At 33.1% G+C, this 18,473-nt stretch overlaps 4 protein-coding genes across 4 annotated transcripts; 1 reads left to right on the top strand and 3 right to left on the bottom strand.

Annotated features, from left to right (window-relative positions):
- Window positions 1-741: 741 nt before the first annotated feature.
- On the bottom strand, window positions 742-3,130 carry LOC111307420 (28 kDa ribonucleoprotein, chloroplastic-like). Its single transcript, XM_022905434.2, has 4 exons — window positions 2,540-3,130; window positions 1,691-1,792; window positions 1,251-1,523; window positions 742-1,147 (listed from the first exon to the last, which is right to left on the bottom strand). The coding sequence occupies exons 1-4, from the start codon at window positions 2,996-2,998 to the stop codon at window positions 1,094-1,096; spliced, it is 888 nt and encodes a 295-aa protein (XP_022761169.2). The 5' UTR covers window positions 2,999-3,130; the 3' UTR covers window positions 742-1,093.
- Window positions 3,131-4,401: 1,271 nt separating this feature from the next.
- On the bottom strand, window positions 4,402-7,954 carry LOC111306758 (receptor-like protein EIX1). Its single transcript, XM_089751900.1, has 3 exons — window positions 6,575-7,954; window positions 4,850-6,502; window positions 4,402-4,662 (listed from the first exon to the last, which is right to left on the bottom strand). Exons 1-2 carry the CDS (start codon window positions 7,860-7,862, stop codon window positions 4,854-4,856), a joined length of 2,937 nt encoding a protein of 978 aa, XP_089608026.1. The 5' UTR covers window positions 7,863-7,954; the 3' UTR covers window positions 4,402-4,662; window positions 4,850-4,853.
- Window positions 7,955-12,315: 4,361 nt separating this feature from the next.
- Window positions 12,316-14,455, top strand: LOC111306756 (uncharacterized). The gene is made up of 2 exons (XM_022904621.2): window positions 12,316-13,943; window positions 14,055-14,455. The coding sequence occupies exons 1-2, from the start codon at window positions 12,410-12,412 to the stop codon at window positions 14,315-14,317; spliced, it is 1,797 nt and encodes a 598-aa protein (XP_022760356.2). The 5' UTR covers window positions 12,316-12,409; the 3' UTR covers window positions 14,318-14,455.
- Window positions 14,456-14,722: 267 nt separating this feature from the next.
- LOC111306757 (uncharacterized) lies at window positions 14,723-17,403 on the bottom strand. The gene is made up of 5 exons (XM_022904623.2): window positions 17,191-17,403; window positions 16,948-17,076; window positions 16,153-16,248; window positions 15,981-16,076; window positions 14,723-15,230 (listed from the first exon to the last, which is right to left on the bottom strand). Coding segments are annotated over exons 1-5 (576 nt in total). The 5' UTR covers window positions 17,192-17,403; the 3' UTR covers window positions 14,723-14,976.
- Window positions 17,404-18,473: the final 1,070 nt, after the last annotated feature.

Raw genomic sequence — 18,473 nt, 5'->3', positions numbered from 1 at the left:
GCAACCTTGAGACAGTTTCTCACCCTTTACTGCCTATAGTTGTTATGTGTTTTGCTATCTCTTGATTTTGTTATAATGGGGGAACCTAATCATCTAAGGGTATCTAAATGGACCTTACCATTCCCTCCCCCAAAAAAAGAGTTGAACAAAAATTTGAGACAAGCTGTTGGCTAGAATCATGGCATTTGGCTGTGCCCCAATGGCCAATGCCTTCGTTGTAAAACTGTTCTTCTTGGCCTAAGAAAGGGAACCTAAAGCAAAAACTAGTACTAATTTTGTTTATGGACTTATTTGGTTGAGGCATGCAATCCGTATAAATTTACCTGAGCTTGACTGAAATAGGATGGGTGCTGCCAGCTAAAGTGGAGCATGGAAGCATAAAAAGTGCACCCCCCATTCTTACTTATGGGGTTATTGGGTCATTGGAAACAAAAATGGATAGTTTACATATATCAATACAAGTTTCATCTACGGATCGTTACTGCTTTTCAAGAGATTTTCTTTGTTTTTTTTCTTTTTTGAAAAGGAGAGATTCGAATCTAGTTCTTCGAGTATCTCATGCTTTGAGTGAAACTAGTGTTCCTAGGCTTCAAATTTTATGATCTTTTCTGAATAAGGGGAATGGTTAGTTCAATTTATCAAGAACAGTAACTCTGACTATTAAATATTTCTAATCAAATGCAATGATACCATTTTTCATGCTCTTTCCATCAGGGTATTAAGATTTTGAGCTCCACAATATTTGCTTGAAGATGATGTTCAAGACTGCCTGTTCTTGCTTGCTTATAAGTTACAACAGCACTTTTTAGTTGTCAACTATGAACCAAAAAGAACAATACATGTCTTAGTGCAAACAATAATCATAAGCAACTATCAATATTAGCAAAGCTGACAATGAAACTTGTTAAGAGTTCCATTTAAAAGATGCTGCTAAAGGTGAAAATGAGATATAGATCACAAGGAGAAATGAAAAGGAATTTCAGGTAACTCAGGGTAACTGATTATTTATCTAAATGACTCCCATCTTCCATCTCCTCTAAGAGATTGGCAGTTGCTGCAAATGCTTCTCAAATTCACATTTTCAGTTGCGATCTTATGATCGTCTTCCTTGAGCTAGGCTCACCCGCAATGCCCTTCCTTCGAGCTCCTGAGAATCAAGAAAAGGATGAGTTATTTATAGACATTGCTAAATGGATTCTTGATGCAATTAAGAATTAGTGCATAGAAAGATCAAAAGTAAGAATTGATACCACTCCATTGAGAGATTGAAGAGCAGCTTCCATCTCTGACTTTGTTGAGTAGCAGACAAAACCATAACCTCGCGACCTTCCTGTCTCCCCATCATACAAAACCCTTGCTCCAACTACATTTCCATATTCTTGGAAAGCTTGTGTCAAACTTTCAGATGTGACAGACCATGATAGATTCCCAATAAAAAGCTTGTATTCAGTTTCTGGATATAAAGGTTCTCTAGGTCTAGGTTTGTCCGAAAAGTTCACCCTCAAAGTTCGACCAAGATATTCCTGAAACAGGCAAATCCATTTAGGATTGAAACTTGAAGAAATTGGATCCACACATTCACATTCCTAAAGTATCAGGCAATTCCAACATAAGTCTCCTCTTGTGTGCTCAAGTATGCACATGCATATATACAACGAGAAAAACGTGGATGAAAGAGAGAGATTCTTACACGTCCATCCAGATTTTCAATAACTGCATTACAATCTTCAACTGTGCTCATTGTCACAAATGCAAAACCCTTGCTTTTCCCAGTTTCTCTATTGTAAAGCACCTAAAACGTTCAGAGAATCTATTAGAAAACAGAGAAATGAGATATTACAAAGAATGTCATATATGATAGTGTAATGAAGATAATTTTATGACAAAGCTTTTTCCTGTATCACTTAAGAGATTATCAGGAAATAAAACATTGCAAATGCAACTAGATCAGAAAAATAAAAAATTTCAAAGAAAAAGATTTGCTTATTCTAGGAGTCTGGGTCCTTTGTCTTAATTCAACAGAATATACATCTACAAGAAATCTGGATGAAGCTATATCAGTAAAGAGGAAACCAAAATAAACCCTGCAGCGCTTAATCAATAATATCGGTATTTCTCTCCTATGTACCCCCCCCCCCCCCCAAAAAAAAAAAAAACCATATTTGACGAACCTGGAATTTGGTTTTGGGTTTTACATAGCATGTTTATATCTAACTGCACAGATGAACCAGGAAACTTATTTTCCCTATTTATTCCTTTCTATTGAAAGTCAAAGTTATTGCTGTGATTAATTTAAAAAAATAAAGCCAATGGAAAGATGTAGATGTTCAAGACTCAAGCTCAAATAATTGAAGTTGAATGAAGTCTGAGCTTATTATCCAATGCTCAAGCAGCATCAAATATATATCATGTTTGACGACTGTTCATTCGAACTTATTCAAAAATTTACTTTTACTATATGATCCTCGCATCTCTAAAAACTCTCCTAGTAATCAAGAAGTCTAGATTCGATCAGTCAAATTAATCACAGATCACACACCTCAACAAGCTCTGGACTGCCATATTCTTGTATTATCCCAGCAAGTTGGGCACTGTCAACATTGAAAGGCAAGTTCCCAACGTATAGCTTAGTATTCACAGGAGACTCGGTTTCAGCTTCAGTTTCAGCCTGATCTTCAGCTTCAGTCTCAGCCTGATGTTCAGCTTCTCCTTCATTCTCCTCTTCCTCCACCAAACTTTCTTCCACTTGGGTAGTTGCCTCCGTCTCTTGTTGGGCAACAGCAGCAGATACATTAAGCATACGCCACTTTTGCACTGTGCTGCTCGCGGGAAAAAGCTCATGAGTGAAGTAAGAGTGAGATATAGATGATATCATGCGAACAGATGGGATTTTGAGGACAGAATGACCAGCTGTCAGTTGCTTAAAACGCACGCATTTAAGGGTTTGGATGGATTGAGAGAAAGATGAGCCTACTGCTGCTGCGGCTGTTGCAGCCATGGTTATATACTAGATGTTACTGTAGCAGTGGCAGCAATTGAGTCAATCTTGGTTGTGGTGTTGTTGGGGGTTTTTCTGTTAAGAGGGATATGGAGGTGGGAGCTGAAAAGGTGTTTCAGTGTGGAACCGGTGGGATTGCAAAGTTATCCAAGCTGATGTGGGCAGATTCTGTCCAATAAGATTAGGATAAGGTGAGTTCACTTCGCTTCATCGTGGATCAATTTTGTAGACCGTTTAAAGTGGGCTTTTCCCTGATGGGTTCAAATCTTGTTTTTTTCTGTATTTTGTTCCCTGAACTTTCATGGGATTAAGGGTGATATATATATATATATATATATATATATATATATTGCCCACTTAGCCAAATAATTTTCATGTCTCACAAAAATTATAGTACTAATTAGATCCCTTATTATATATACCAATTCGGTGATTTTAATAAGAGAAAGAAGGTGATTTAATGTTCAATAAATTTGATATTTAAATTTTAATAAATAAAACTTTTTTTTATTCTCAAATTATGAATTCTTTAAAAAAAAATTAACATTGTCCTGGTAGCAATTAGTAAAGATGTAAAATTATAGACCATTGGCTATTCTTAGTTGCTCCACCCAAGTAAATATCTTTATTACCATAGGAGTTTAATAGTGGCATTCAAAACTATAGTACTAATAAAACAACTGAAATGGTGTAAGTTGTAAACTTCAGCAAAACAAATAGCAAGAATCTGAAAAGGGTTATACTACGATAAACGCTCCACCGACAACCTCAGTTCTGGTTATAATCTTGGATGACATTTCAATAAAGACATTATATAAATAAAAAAAATTATTTAAATTTTAATAATAATTATATATTATTTAATAAAATAAAAAATATATTTTATGTTTTTATATTCATATAAATTGTAATATGCAATTGATGTGAATATATAAATTTTAATATTTTATATGATACAAATATTTGAATCATGATATTTATATACCAGCCTATGATTTTGTCCCCAAATATCTGCTATTTACTGTCTCGTCCAGGAGTGGTTTTTTCCTACAAATTTCATGACCCTACATTACCAAGTAATTTGTACACTTGATCTTGTCCCAAAGGCCAAAAAAGTGGTGCTTTATCAGGTAATTTCAAAACTAAATACTTCACTGTTTTTTTTTTTTTCTTTTCTGTGGAAATTTTGTGAAGTTGAAATATTAGATTGTTTTTGTTTCAATTCAATTATTGAAATCCATCAGTTCATGCTTACTTCATTTTACCAAAAATGAAGTTCAATCTTTATTTGGATGTGGTATACAATTTGATGTTGTAAAAACTCTATTCAATCATTAAATTTGTCGTTTACATATTTCACTTTCAGAATGCTTTACTGGGAAAACAGAAATTGAATCTGAGGATGGAAATGGGCAAATGACTTGCTCTATTAAGTATTGACTTACACCATGGTTACTCTGCTACAAACAACTGTAATTCTACACGTTGAAAATCACAGTATAGACAAATTTGCAGTGATCTGAAAAGGGTATAAATCTATGTTCCACAATCTGGTGCAGAAGTTTTCTAGTACATGAGTCAGACCTTGAAATGTGAGGCTTCAAAGTTGAACAACTCCTCTGCTTAATTTTGTTTGAAACAACTAGCCAAATCGAGACTTTTTGCTGTCATACAAAAAAGAAAAGAAAAAATTGGTCTGAATTCTGAAAACAGTTAGAACTTTGTTCAAAAGAAAGAACAAGTGTTCATCTGTTAAGCAGAGTGATTGTACAAACTTCAGTGGTGGAAACATGTAAAGTTAACTTGTACTTAAATATAATATGTTGAAATTGTGTAGAGACAAACACTTACAGAGTTACTGATTTTCCACATTTGGTTGAAAACTCGAAAGTGTATACATGGACCTCCATCGCCGATCAAAAACCAAAGGACCAAACACACTCCAAAAGCCAATCACAAATCCAAATGCCATGCCTAAATAGAACCAATCTGTTTCAAATCTGAAGCCATTTTCGCCACCTCCATTTCCAGCATTGTGAATTGTACCATTGTCAGAACACTTCTCCGGAAGTGGCAATCCACAGAGTTGGTTGCCAACATAACTTGACTGATCGAAGCTTTGTAACTGAGTGCTGGAAGGAATTTGTCCGGTCAAATTGTTGTAAGACAAGTTCATGTGGCTCAAAAATGTTAAATTTGACATGCTTTTAGGAATTGAACCAGACAACTTGTTCACAGAGAAATCAACAGATTCTAGAGATCTCATCTCACCAATTCTTTTTGGTATTGTTCCAGTCAAAAGATTATGTGACAAATTCAATGACTGCAATTCGAATAAACTTGTCACTGCCTTGGGGATCTCTCCTGACAAATTGTTGTTAGAAAAATCAATGCTTCTGACCAGGACAAGATTTGTGCTATATCTAAGCATTTGGCCTTTCACAACCAGTATTACAAACAAATCTCCTGCATAACTTATAAAAGAAGAATTGATTTCCATAAAACTATTCCTTTTAACCATGGCAGTAAAGTTACCTAAACATCCTGGTAAGCTCCCAACCAGATTGTTATTAGCAAGGTCCAAAACTTGAAGAGAACTAACAGCACATATTTGATCTGGTATGTGCCCTGAAAACTTGTTTGAACGAAGGCTCAAGACTGTTAGCTCTCGAAAGCTATGGCCTATCCATTCAGGGATGTGGCCATATAACTCATTCTGACCAAAATCAAGTAGCAATAAACCAGTGCAATTTCGTAGTGACGATGGAATTTCTCCAGAGAGGTGGTTTTTCTGCAACTGCAATGATAGAAGAGAATATAAAGTTCCCAAAGAGCTTGGAATTCTTCCAGTGAAGTTGTTGCTATCTAATCTTATCACCATCAAATTTTGCCACTTCATCCAACAAGCTGGTATCTCCCCAGACAAACGATTTTCACCAAGATTAAGAGTTTCCATTCCCATGGTTTGATTCAAATTAAAACATAAAAGATCAAAAAGGTATCCTGACAGAAAATTACTGGAGAGGTCTAGAAATGACAGATTGGAAGAGATTTGAGGTAATGGACCAGTAAAATTATTGAAACTAAGGTCAATGACAGAATCACCAAATGCAATCCAAGGTATACTAGGAATCTGCCCATGGATTTGGTTGTTAGAGAGATTGACATAATGGAAGTGGGAGAATGAATTCCGAAACCAACTGGGAATGCTATCAGAAATCACGCAGTTAGAGATATCTAAATATCTTAAATGTTTTTGTGAACGAAGCCACAAAGGAAACTTGGAACCTACATCCAAAGACCTTAATACTAAGTGTTCTAGTTCAAAAGGAGGAATCCAATCAGGATTGGTTTTTAAAGTTAAAGGATTGTCAGAAACATCAAATTCTTTCAATTTTGCAAGATTGCCAAGGTGCATTTCTGAAACAAAACCTGCTAACAAATTTTTAGAAATATTAAATATTTCCAAATTTGCAAGTTGCCCAAAGGACTCGGGAAGTTGTCCTGTCAATTTGTTCTGATCAAGTTCTAAAACACTCAAGGACGAAAGTTCTCCTATGGACAATGGAATGGGACCGGAAATTGAGTTACCAGACAAATAAAGTTCCTCCAAAATTTTGAAGTTCCCAAGTTGATTGGTTAACTCACCAAACAGTTGACTTCTACTTAAATCCAGTAAATCAAGTTGTTTAGAAACACATCCTGACAAAATTTCTAAGATGTCAGATATATCTTGACTCAAGTTTACACCCGAATAAAGGATATACTTTAATTTACAAAGATTCCCCATTGATCTTGGAATCCTTCCTTCAAGTTCATTCCCTGAAAAGTCAAGGCTAATGGCAGAAGTCATGTTTCCTATAGCACTTGAAATTTCACCATGCAACTTGTTGGAGCCAAGGTTTAGAAACCGAAGAGAATTAAGATTATAAAACCAGTCAGGTATTGAAGAATTAAAAGAGTTAAATGAAAGATCAAGATGCCTAAGAGAAGTCATGTTTTCAAGGCCATCATATATACATCCTTGCAAATCATTAACACTCAAATCAAGGGAAATTAAGTTGGTAAGATGAAATATCCAGCTAAGGACTGAAGGATTCTCAAAAGAATTTGAAGAAAGGTCAAGAATTGCAAGAGAGGATAGATTCAGATTTGTGGGTGAAGGGACAGGAGGAAGTTGACAACTTGACAAAACTAGTTTTTCCAAGGAAGGAAGTGTGTTTAGCACTTGTAACCAATTGGAAGCCTTTCTAAGGTTCACGTTATCCAAATTAAGGTGTTCTAACAAGGAAAGACCAGACAACCATTGGAGATTGGCAACAGACAGATCATCTTCAATATCGGCATGAAGATTAAGATACTGTAAACTTGAGAGATTTCCAAGTTGATAAGGAACTAATCCTCCAAACCCAGCTCTAGAGAGGCTAAGGTATCTTAAACTCTCAATAGAACCCAAGAATTTGGGAATTGGAATACCTCCAAATGCATTGTTGCTTAAGTCCAAATAACTCAAATGCTTCAACATGAGCAAAGAAGGGTTTATCTTACCTCCAAACTTTGACCTCTCACTTCCTTCAAATTCAGCAGCACTGCCATAATCATCAAGATATGGTCGAGGGTTTCTAAGATGGAGCTCAAGTACATGGCCAGTCGCATTGTCACAAACAACTCCATCCCATCCACAGCAATCTTCATCAAGAGACCAGGAGCCCAAACGGTTTGCATTATCTAGTAAGTCTTGTTTGAACATGAAAAGGGCTTGTTTTTCACTCTCAATGCAACCCTCATTAACGAAATTTCCATTGCAGAAGTCAATGTTAGAAGTTGCAAGACTCAGAAGCACAAGTACTAAAATAACAGACATTGATCTTCCAATTGTCAGAATATTTATGATGAATTGAAACTACGAAAGGCAATGTTGTTAGATAGCTATTTATATTATCATGTCTTGACAGTAATGTTTTCATTTCTCCTAACCATTAAACACGGTAGCAACTAATAGTAAAGCTTGCCAGCTTATAGAGAATGTGACCGATCCATTTTAAACTACTCGTTTAGGTTTAAACTATTGTTTTGCAATTGACAATATTCCAAAATAGTCACTTTTCACACAATGGATTCCAGTGCAAAAGCAGGAGAATATGTTCTTATAGCTTAATCAGGGGCGGATCCAAATGGTAAATTACGGTGTCCATGAATGTCTCACAAATTAAAGAATCAGAAAATTTGAAAAAAAAATTCTTTAAACACTCTTTCTTCAATAAAATTATAAAATTATAATAATTACATATATTACAATTAAATACCTCAAAAAAAAATTTTAAATCCATTTCTATGTTTAATTAGTCCATTATCCGACCTTTTAGCTTCAATGTCAATTGCAATTCTTATCCTTTTTTCGGTGTAGGGGGACTTGATCAAAGGGTAATGACTGTTCAAACTTCAACGTCAGATACAAAATATCCAAGTACACCAATGTTTACCCTGGAATAATGAATTGGTCATTACATGATGCAGACTTTCCAAAACAAAAGCCAATGCAAATCGTGTGTTTGCCGCAGGAAAATCTCTCCAAAGTTTGTCTTACTTGGACCGCTTTTTCTACACGTTACCCGCCCTTTCCCTCGTGATCAAGTCAAGTCTTTTTTTTTTTTTTTTTAGAAATTAATTATGGAGTAATTACCAATGCTTATAATAATGTAAACATATAAATTTTTTGTAAATTCCATATTTTCATCAAAAATCACGTAATTGTATATACGACTAAAATAGTAATGGACATATAATTTCGTGTAAAAAAAATGAAATCACATAAGATTTTTTTTTTTATAAAAAGATATTGAAACTTAAAAGATAAAAAAAAATTTATTTATATTAAAATTGAATTTTAATCCAACAAAGTATCAACATCTACTTTTAAAAAATACGAATGAACCATTTAAATTAAATTTTACCCTCACACATTATGTGGGCATAAAAATGATCATTTATAATAATAAATTATTATGAAAATTTTGAAAGTGTTAAGCTTAATTTCAATTTATCAAAGATAACTATCGAACGATGACTTCTAATCCAAGTGATCTGACCTGATTAGAATGAATTTTTTAAAATTGAAAAAGTGATATAAAAATATGGAGGAAATTGGCAGTGTTACATGTCTTCAAATTTTCCTTAATTTTATTCTGATCTTTACCTTACATTGAATATTGATTTAACACGAGGTTCAGCTGGTTGCTTTGTAAATAACTATATATTCTAACCAATAGGACGACAGGTGTAGGTTTCCATGTGAACGTGAGCTCCTATGATCATCAAGAGACCAGGAGCCCAACCTTTGCACGATCTAGTACGTCTTGTTTGAACATGAAAAGGGCTTGGCTCTCGCTCTCAATGCAACCCTCCTTAATGAAACTTCCATTGCAGAAGTCAATGTTAGAAGTTGCAAGATTCGGAAACACAAGTACGTAAATAACATATATTGATCTTCCAAGTGTTAGAATATTTATGATGACACTATAAAAAAAATTTTATATATTGATATTTGATTATACTAACAGTTAAATTATGTCAACAAAAAAAATTTTTATTGATAAATTTTTAATATCGTCAGAATATATCATATTTATACTAATATTTTATTTAACTATCAATATAAATAAAATTTTTTTGATGATATATGACTATTCATCAATATAAAAATGTTATATACTAATTATTATTAACGTAACCGTCAGAATATACTCAAAACAAAAAAATTATTAGCTTTTATTTGGAAAAAAAAAATATTAGGAGGGGTTTGGTTTGCGGATTCGTAGATTCTGAGAAAAACTGTGATCTTTAAGAAAATGATATACTCGTGATTTTTTTTTTCAATTTCAGAGCATTTTATGTTCAAATTCACTCGTTTAATTAAGAGAAATTTACGTTAAATCTTAAATAATTACTATAATATCCTTGACATATATGATAGCAACTTAAATAATTTAATTTTTAATTAAAAAAGATTATTCAAGACATTTTTGCTAGAAAATGCCCTGACTAATCCTTACAAAAAATTAAATAAGATTATTGAAAGTATTTTTAGCCAAAAACACTTTCAATAATCCATATAAAAAATTTTGAAAAAAATTATTAAAGGTATTTCTAACAAAAAATACCTTCAATAATTTTTTATAAAAAGTTATAAGAGGGATTATAATCTCAATAAATTTTTTTTTTTTGTTTAGATTGGGTACAATAACGTTAGTTCTTAACTTATTTTAAATTTATGGATTATAAAACAATTTAATTATTATTTTATTTCAAATGTTATTAAATATTTTTACTTTTTTATATATTTTTATTTTATATGAAATCATATCATATTATGATTATAAATAAATTAATATTAATAATTAAAAATATAATTAAAAAAAATTTTACCAACACTTTAAATTTTATATCGACACGTTTTACCATTAAAATATTTCATGCTATACTGACAATCATCACGGACCGTTGGTAAAAGTTAAAACACATAAAGCTATACTGACAAGCATTGACCGTTAATAAAAAATATACTGATAGAGATATTATCAGTATAAATTAAAAAAATTAAAACATATGAGTTTATACTGACGGGAATAACCATCGGTAAAAAGTATAATGCAAAACATATAATAGTTGTTAACCAATAACTATACATATAATGATGGACTAAAATCGTTAATATATCTCTGTTACATATTCGATAGCTTAAAAATTTTAGTATAAGTCTATACCAATAATAAATATACTAATGGTTATAAATTTATCGAAATAAATAATTTGACTATCAGTATAGGATTTATTATATTATACCGATGAATTTTTAAGTTTTATTGATAATTTTATGATTGTAAGTATAAAGCAATTTTCTTGTAGTATGAATTGAAACTACGAAAGGCAATGTTGTTAGATTGCTATTTATATTATTTAGCCTTGACAGTAATGTTTTCATTTTTCCTAACCATTAAACACGCTAGCAACTAATTTCAACATCCATAGTAAAGCTTGCCAGCTTATAGACAATGTGATCGATCCATTTTAAACTACTCTTTAGGTTTAAGGTATTGTTTTGCAATTGAAATATTCCAAAAATTGTCACTTTTCACAGGATTCCAGTGCTACAGCAGGAGAATATGTTCTTATTGCTTAACCAGGGCCGGATCCAAATAGTGAACTACAGTATTTTATGGACAACTTCAAAAAGTGAAAAACAAAAAAAAAAAAATTTTAATTTCTCTGAATACTCTTTTGCCGGTAAAATTTATAAATTCATCACAATTTTGGCTTAGTTACTCCGTTGTCCAACCTTTTGGCTTCAATGTCAAATGCAATTCTTACCCTTTTGTTGGTGTAGGGAACGGACTCGGCCAAGCTTTTAGACTTGATCAAAGGGTAATAACTGTTCAAACTTCAACATGAGATACAAATTTTCCAAGTACGTTCTTGCTCCATTGTTTACCCAGCAATAATTAATTGTTCATTACATGATGCAGACTTTCCAAAAGCATTGATGATGACAAAAGTCAATGCAAATCGTATGTTTTCTGCAGGAAAATTTCACCAATGTTTATCTTATTTCGGACAGCTTGTTCTAAACGTTAGCCTCCCTTTTGATCAATTTTTCAAGTCTTGTTTTTGTAGAAAGTAAATTATTGACTAATTACCAATGCCTTTGTCACTCCAATTATTATATATAGTAATGCTATAGATTTTTTCCAAATTCTATAGTTTCATCAAAATTCCCCGTAAGATTCATAGTAATGGGAATATAATTTTATGTAAAAAAAAATTGAGATCACATATGATTTTTTTTATAAAGAGAGACTAAAACTTAAGATAAAAAAAATTATAAATGTTAAGATTGAATTTTAATTTTGTATGTTATCAAGAACTACCACTTAAAAAATATTAACAAATCATTTAAATTAAGTTCTAATCGTCGGCACATTATTTGGGTTTGAAAAAATGATAATTTATAATAATAAATTATCATGAAAAAAAAAAAAAGAAAGTGTTAAGTTTAGTTTCGATTTGTTAAGGATAACTATCAAATAATAACTTACAATCTATATGAAAGTGTAAAATGATCCGACATGATTAAAATGAATCCTTTAAAATTGAATAAAGTGATAAAAGTCTTAAGAAAATTGGCAATGCTACATGTCTTCAAATTTTCCTTAATTTCATTCTGATCTTTACCTTGCATTGAATATTCATTTAACATGAGGCTCATTTGGTTGCTTTGTAAATATATATTCTAACCAACTGTAGGACGACACGTGTAGGGTTTCATGTGAACTTTAGCACGTATGATATCGATCCACCTTTTTGCACACTGTTTATCAGTTTTCTTTCCCTTTCTCTATCTCTCTGCTTTTGGTCATGTTCATTACCAAACTAAACCGAACTCTGCCTGCAAAACTCACCAGACACCTCTCTTTTTCAGGCCCAACATTCTTAAAAAACAATCAAACATCCATAACAACCTCAAACCTTAAACCCCAGAACTCCAAAATTTCAACTTTCATGAAACATGGGCTTATCCGAGAAGCCCAGAATCTGTTTGACAAAATGCCTCAGAAAAACGTTGTCACGTGGAATACAATGATTCGAGGCTATTTTCTAAATGGGTTTTTTAGTAAAGCCTTTGCCTTGTTCCATGAAATGCCTGAACGAGATATTTTTACGTGCAACATAGTGATTTCAGGGCTCATGCATGGCCATGATGTGGAAGCTGCAAGGGAAGTTTTTGAAGGGATGGTTTGTAGAGATGTGGTATCGTGGAATGCTATGATTGGAGGGTATTTTATCAATGGAATGCTGGATGAAGGGTTGAAGGTTTTTGAGGAGATGCCGGGGAAAGATGTTATATCTTGGAACTTGGTGATTGAAGGGCTTGTGAAATGTGAAAAGTTTGATTTGGCTGAAGATTATTTTAAAAGAATGAGTAATAGAGATGTTGCTTCTTGGACTATTATGATTTCAGGGCTTGCAAAAGCTGGAAAGATGGCTGAAGCTTGTAAATTCTTTGAGGAGATGCCGACAAAAGATATTCGTGCATGGAATGTAATGCTAGAGGGTTATATAGGGATTGAGTGTGTTGGCAAGGCAGAAATTTTATTTCAGGAAATGCCTGAGAAGGATTTGGATTCGTGGAAATTATTGATAAGTGGGTTGGCAGCAAGTAGACGATTGGTAGATGCTCTGCGTTATTTCATGGAAATGCCTACGAAATGTTGTAAAATATTGAACTCAATCCTGTTGGGGTTGATAAGAAATGGACTTGTCAAGGAAGCTCATGCATTTTTGGAGAAACAACCATATAATAATGTTGTTTCGTGGACGAATGTAATTGTTGGATATTTTGAAATAGTTGAGGTTGGGAGTGCGATTAAAGTTTTTGAATTGAGGCCCATTCGAGATGTAACTCTGTGGAATGTTATGATATGCGGCCTGGGAGAAACTGATTATGGTGAAGAAGGTTTTAAGTTTTTCATCAGAATGAAAGAATTAGGTTTCTCCCCTGATGAAGCTACATTTACTAGCACTTTGACCATTTGTTCAAATTTGCCAAGCTTAGACCTTGGGAAGCAGAGTCATGCAGAGGTAGTTAAATCAGGTTTAAATCATTTCACCGCTGTTTCTAATGCATTGGTCACTATGTACGAAAGATGTGGTAACATGCACTCTGCTTTGCTGGAGTTCTTTTCCATGCCGAGCCATGATGTTATTTCCTGGAATTCTGTAATATGTGGATTTGCTCACCATGGAAATGCTGAAAAAGCTCTAGAGATGTTTGAGCGTATGAGATTAACTGATGTTAAGCCTAATCACGTAACTTTTATTGGTGTTTTATCTGCCTGTAGCCACGCTGGGTTGGTTGACCAAGGTAAATACTACTTTGATTATATGAAAGGTAAATGCTCTCTTGAGCCAACAACTGAACATTATACTTGTATTGTTGATCTATTGGGGAGATTTGGACTCATAGATGAGGCAATTAGTTTTCTTAATCACATGAGTGCAGATGGAATCAAAGTTCCAGCTAGTGTTTGGGGAGCTTTGCTTGGAGCCTGCAGAATCCACAATAACATCAAGGTCGGGGTGATAGCTGCTGAGAGAGTTTTGGAAATAGAACCTCACAACTCTGGTGTATACTTAATTCTAGCAGAAATGTATCTTTCTTGTGGACGGAGAGAAGATGCTGAGAGCATTCGAGCTCGTATGGAGGAGAAGGGAGTTAGGAAGCAACAGGGGCGTAGTTGGGTCGAGGCAAACAACAGCGGCTAGCCACATATTTGATATTTCTTTATGGAGACAGTCGCAGTTCAGGCCCTGAGTTCAGCAGAATCTTACGTTTTAAGACTCGCAGCAGTACGAAATGTACGCCAGAATCTTAAGATCAGATTTCGCTAATTGTGTATGAAGTTATATTGCTCTAGTGCAATTTAACAGAATTGTCAGCCAGTGGCCCAAAGTGTTTTGCTGAGTAGACCTGGGTTATGCCCCATGCATTCCATGAAAAGAAGAGGTTCAAAAGTATATATGAAACAAAATGACCCTAAACACAGTTTCAGGAATGAGGATAATTATTATATACACCTCTTGAAAGGTTGTACAAGAGGTAATATAATCTCTTTGTTTGAAGATTTCTCAAACAAGCAGGGATATGTTTGTCTGAAAAAAAAAAAAAACTTTTCAAGACAACTACAAATTGTGATTCTGATTTTTTAGAACCTTGAGAAGATTATGTATTCAATATGTCCAGAAGGGTTATATGCCAACTCTAAAGGAAAAAAAAAATAGTGGTAGGGCTACGAACCTGTTTGCATACTGGAAATTTTTTTCTAAAAGAGGATTGGGGTAAAAAAAAAGCACTGCTACTCCAATTGAAAACTATCAGCTTCAAGAGTACAGGAGCAGTCCAAAAGAATCAGACGCCGAAATTTCTATGGATCTTGCCAGCTTGGTCTATCAGTTATAATGTGTCTTCTCTGATTTGAAACTGTTGTTCCTGACCCTTTCTTTGCTTTAATTTCAACATTACAGTCAGCATCATCCTTGGACTTCCTTGTCTTGACAGGACTTCTAGCAAAGATATGGCTTCCGGTTGAGTGTCTATTTTGAACCATATTATGATTCTTCAAGGCTGTGCGATGCTCCCCCTTGATCCTGTTTTTATTTCCAATCACTGCATCGTTGTCTAGATAAAATATTGCAAAAAACCATGAGTTAGAGCACTTTATGATTGTACACAGAGAAATCAAAACATAACAAGTAAATGTTGCAGTAATTTTGGAGTAATGAATTTGAGAATTTAATTATTTGTTGTTTCTGTTTCCTCCATCCCAGCCAAATAAATATCATTACATTCAAGAAAAACCCATATCATGCGATTTCTACATCTAACAGAAACATCCTATAGATTATTTCTAGATACAGCATGCAGCCCAGGGCCCCACCTGCAATTATGTTTCTATTTAAGGGATTAAATTTTCTAATGATGCTGCAAAGCCTTCTTCAAAGCAGAAGAATAATCTACACCAACAGTAAAGATAGAAAATCATAGTTTGGGTCCTATCGTGTTATCATTATGTGGTTTTAGCATGATTTATTCGTTTAAGTAATAACATCAAAGGCATGATCAGTTGTCAACCGGTCAAGAAGACCAAGTTATTATCAGCAGAATATCTATGTTGATATATGAAATGAGCAGCAATAAAAGGTCCAACCTGTTTCATACCGTCGATAACAGCATGAGTATCAAAAACATTGCAATTCCGATGCGAGTAGATTGATTATTCAGATAAGTAATAAGTTTAAACATCTCGGTTCAGTTGGTTGCATGCAAACCGAGCCTCAAAATGCAAGAACATTACTCCTAGCCACAGTGCTATACAACAGTAACAACTTTGATTCTGATGGAGGGAAAAGAAAATTAAATTGTAATTACCAGGACTGGATATGACAGCCCGAGGACGAGGAGTCAAACTGACTCTAATATTTGGTCTGTCTTCCTCATCAGTTTTTGTCTTGTTATTCTCTGCTTCTGCGAATCAAAGTATACTGAATTAAATGAATTGGGAAGTGCATATAATGAACCGCATGAAGGGCAAAAAACCTACCTTCAGTTGCAGAATCTGAAGGCTTCTCTATTTCTGGTACATAGGACTCGGGAATTCTTGCTGTGGGCATTGAAGAAACATCTTGATGCCTTTTCACTGTCAACAATTAAATATGCCGTTAGAAGCATATGACCAACCGGTCCTCCACCCATGTGGAAAAAAAAAAAAAAAAAGATTCATCGTAGCCATAAAATGTTCTTCAATCAAGCATATTGACATAGTTATTGGAATTTAGCATGGGAAGTTAAAAGAATCAGACATATAGGGAACTTCAAATCATTTACTGGTTTCTTGAGTGGAATCAAACGTAATTACAAAAATCATTCAACAAACTACAACATGTTCCTGCTCTGGTCCTATTCTAGTCATAGATTAGATATCAGGAAAAAGAAGCAGAAGCTCCAAACCTTAACCAAGTATCGAATTAATCAGAGAAATGACTAAATACCACCAAAACCATGAAGCTAAACTTAGGGATTCATGTATCAGTATCGTATCTCTTTCATGTCAACAAGTCTACATGAAAATACCTTGTCACATGTCCACGTGCAAACATCAAAAGACATTTTTTTTTTAATTTTCGCCAAATTCATATACAGTTTTTTTCAATTTTATATTGTGTTACTTTTATTTTCATGAGTGTCTAAAATTGCAGCCAAATATTTTGACGAATCATTCTAGGCAGGTTTCAATACAATTCCAAATTTAAAAAGGGAAACTGATCTACAGAACATTAAAAAAAAAAAAACTTTAAGAAAGGCAGAAAAATAAAAGCCCCAGGAAAGCAAAGAATACCTGGAAAATAAGAATCAAGCATGGAGAGAAACAGAACATCCTTCAAAGACAACACAGAGTTCATCTTGCAATCCTGCATAGCAGATTGATCATCTTGGTCTTGTTCCTTCACCTTCACCCTTGGATACACTACAAAAACAATATTTCCAAAGAATAAAACAACCCCATATCTCAGAATAGAATCAAACTTTCAATAATCAAATCTCCAATAGAAGTTAAAATCGAAAAACAAAAAACACCCACTTGTTTTTTTTTTTCCTGGTTTGACTTGTGAAAGATTATTCAGCTGTTGACAACAACAACAAACTGTTGAATCTCCCTGCTGGGTATTTTAGTTTAAAGCTGATCGAACACAGAAGACGAGAAAAATAACGGTATTCAAAGGATGTTGTTGTTTAAAGAAGTGATGAAAAGGAGTTGGAATTTTATCTGATGCTAGAAATCACCATTTTCATCAGGTTTGGTCAACTTGGCCACTGATTAAATGAGAGAAAGCATCACGTTTTCGTGATGGGTGGGACCCATTAACCATTTTTTTTGTCTTTTGGATTTCAGAGTCAGATGGATACGAATGCGCCTACTTAAGTTGACCTTTCGATTTTGATGGCTCTGTTTCTGTGTCTTGGCTTCTACTTTATGCCCACTTCTTCATTTCTCTCCGTGTTGAACACGCGTGGCAACTAAGAAATGGGTTTCTCATTTTTAAAACTATTTCTTTGGCACACTCCGTGTAAAACGGGTGGATTGGATAGGACTTGGTTGAATTATTTTGGGTTGGATGTTTTGAATTGAAAAAAAAAAATTTTTATTTTAAATTTAAATCATCTTGAATTTAGATTTTTGGATTTAAATTATTAAAATTTAAAATTAAATTAATATTATTTAGATTAATATTTTAGATTTTTTGAGTTTAAATAATTTTAAAGTTGAATTAATTTTATTTGGAACAAATTTAAGTTAAATAAAAATTTTAGGTATAAGTTAAGATTTCTTTTTAAAAAATTTTGTAATCATATATAATATTATATTATAACATACATAAAAATTTGATAAGATTTATTTACATTGATGCTTAAATGGATAGTTTGTTTAGATGACACATAAGATAATAATAAATAATTATATTATATATTAGCAAAATAATCAAATATCAAAAGCTTTTAAACTAAATAATTAAATAATAATAAAATATTTAAATATTAATTTTAAAAAATATAAATAGATATATAATTATTTAATTTATTTAGTATTATTCAAATTTGTTTAAATTAATAAAAGTATGCATGAATTACAATTTAAAAATTATAGTTTAAAGATTTAAAAATATCTATCTTAATGCATTTTTTAAATCCCCGATTAAATAAATGAATAAAAGCATCTGTTTAAATAAATGGGTAAAAACATGTTCATTTATTTATACTTTATAATACTTGGTGTAGAATTGAAAATATAATAGATTTTTGCTATTTTATTCCATCAAAAACTCTTTTCTTTACTCCATTTAATTCCAAATATATTCAAATTCT

This window comes from Durio zibethinus, chromosome 22, assembly GCF_047325235.1.
Source record: "Durio zibethinus cultivar Kanyao isolate XHJ-2024 chromosome 22, ASM4732523v1, whole genome shotgun sequence".
Lineage (NCBI taxonomy): Eukaryota > Viridiplantae > Streptophyta > Magnoliopsida > Malvales > Malvaceae > Durio > Durio zibethinus.
The sequence above is the reverse complement of the archived record's forward strand: the minus strand, read 5'-3'. Positions and strand labels throughout refer to the sequence as shown.

What these genes read in the sequence shown, in the direction of transcription:
- LOC111307420 (XM_022905434.2), bottom strand. Translation starts at nt 2,998, where the DNA reads ATGGCTGCAACAGCCGCAGCAGCAGTAGGCTCATCTTTCTCTCAATCC. An exon ending in TTGAAAATCTGGATGGACGT is followed by an intron (nt 1,524 to 1,690) that starts GTAAGAATCTCT and finishes TGCCTGTTTCAG; the next exon opens with GAATATCTTGGTCGAACTTT. An exon ending in TTCAATCTCTCAATGGAGTG is followed by an intron (nt 1,148 to 1,250) that starts GTATCAATTCTT and finishes CTTGATTCTCAG; the next exon opens with GAGCTCGAAGGAAGGGCATT.
- LOC111306758 (XM_089751900.1), bottom strand. Translation starts at nt 7,862, where the DNA reads ATGTCTGTTATTTTAGTACTTGTGCTTCTGAGTCTTGCAACTTCTAAC. An exon ending in GTCTGGTAACTCAATTTCCG is followed by an intron (nt 6,503 to 6,574) that starts GTCCCATTCCAT and finishes ACAAATTGACAG; the next exon opens with GACAACTTCCCGAGTCCTTT.
- LOC111306757 (XM_022904623.2), bottom strand. An exon ending in GCTTGATTCTTATTTTCCAG is followed by an intron (nt 16,249 to 16,947) that starts GTATTCTTTGCT and finishes AATTGTTGACAG; the next exon opens with TGAAAAGGCATCAAGATGTT. An exon ending in TTCAGATTCTGCAACTGAAG is followed by an intron (nt 16,077 to 16,152) that starts GTAGGTTTTTTG and finishes TTTGATTCGCAG; the next exon opens with AAGCAGAGAATAACAAGACA.
- LOC111306756 (XM_022904621.2), top strand. Translation starts at nt 12,410, where the DNA reads ATGTTCATTACCAAACTAAACCGAACTCTGCCTGCAAAACTCACCAGA. An exon ending in CTACTTTGATTATATGAAAG is followed by an intron (nt 13,944 to 14,054) that starts GTAAATGCTCTC and finishes ACATGAGTGCAG; the next exon opens with ATGGAATCAAAGTTCCAGCT.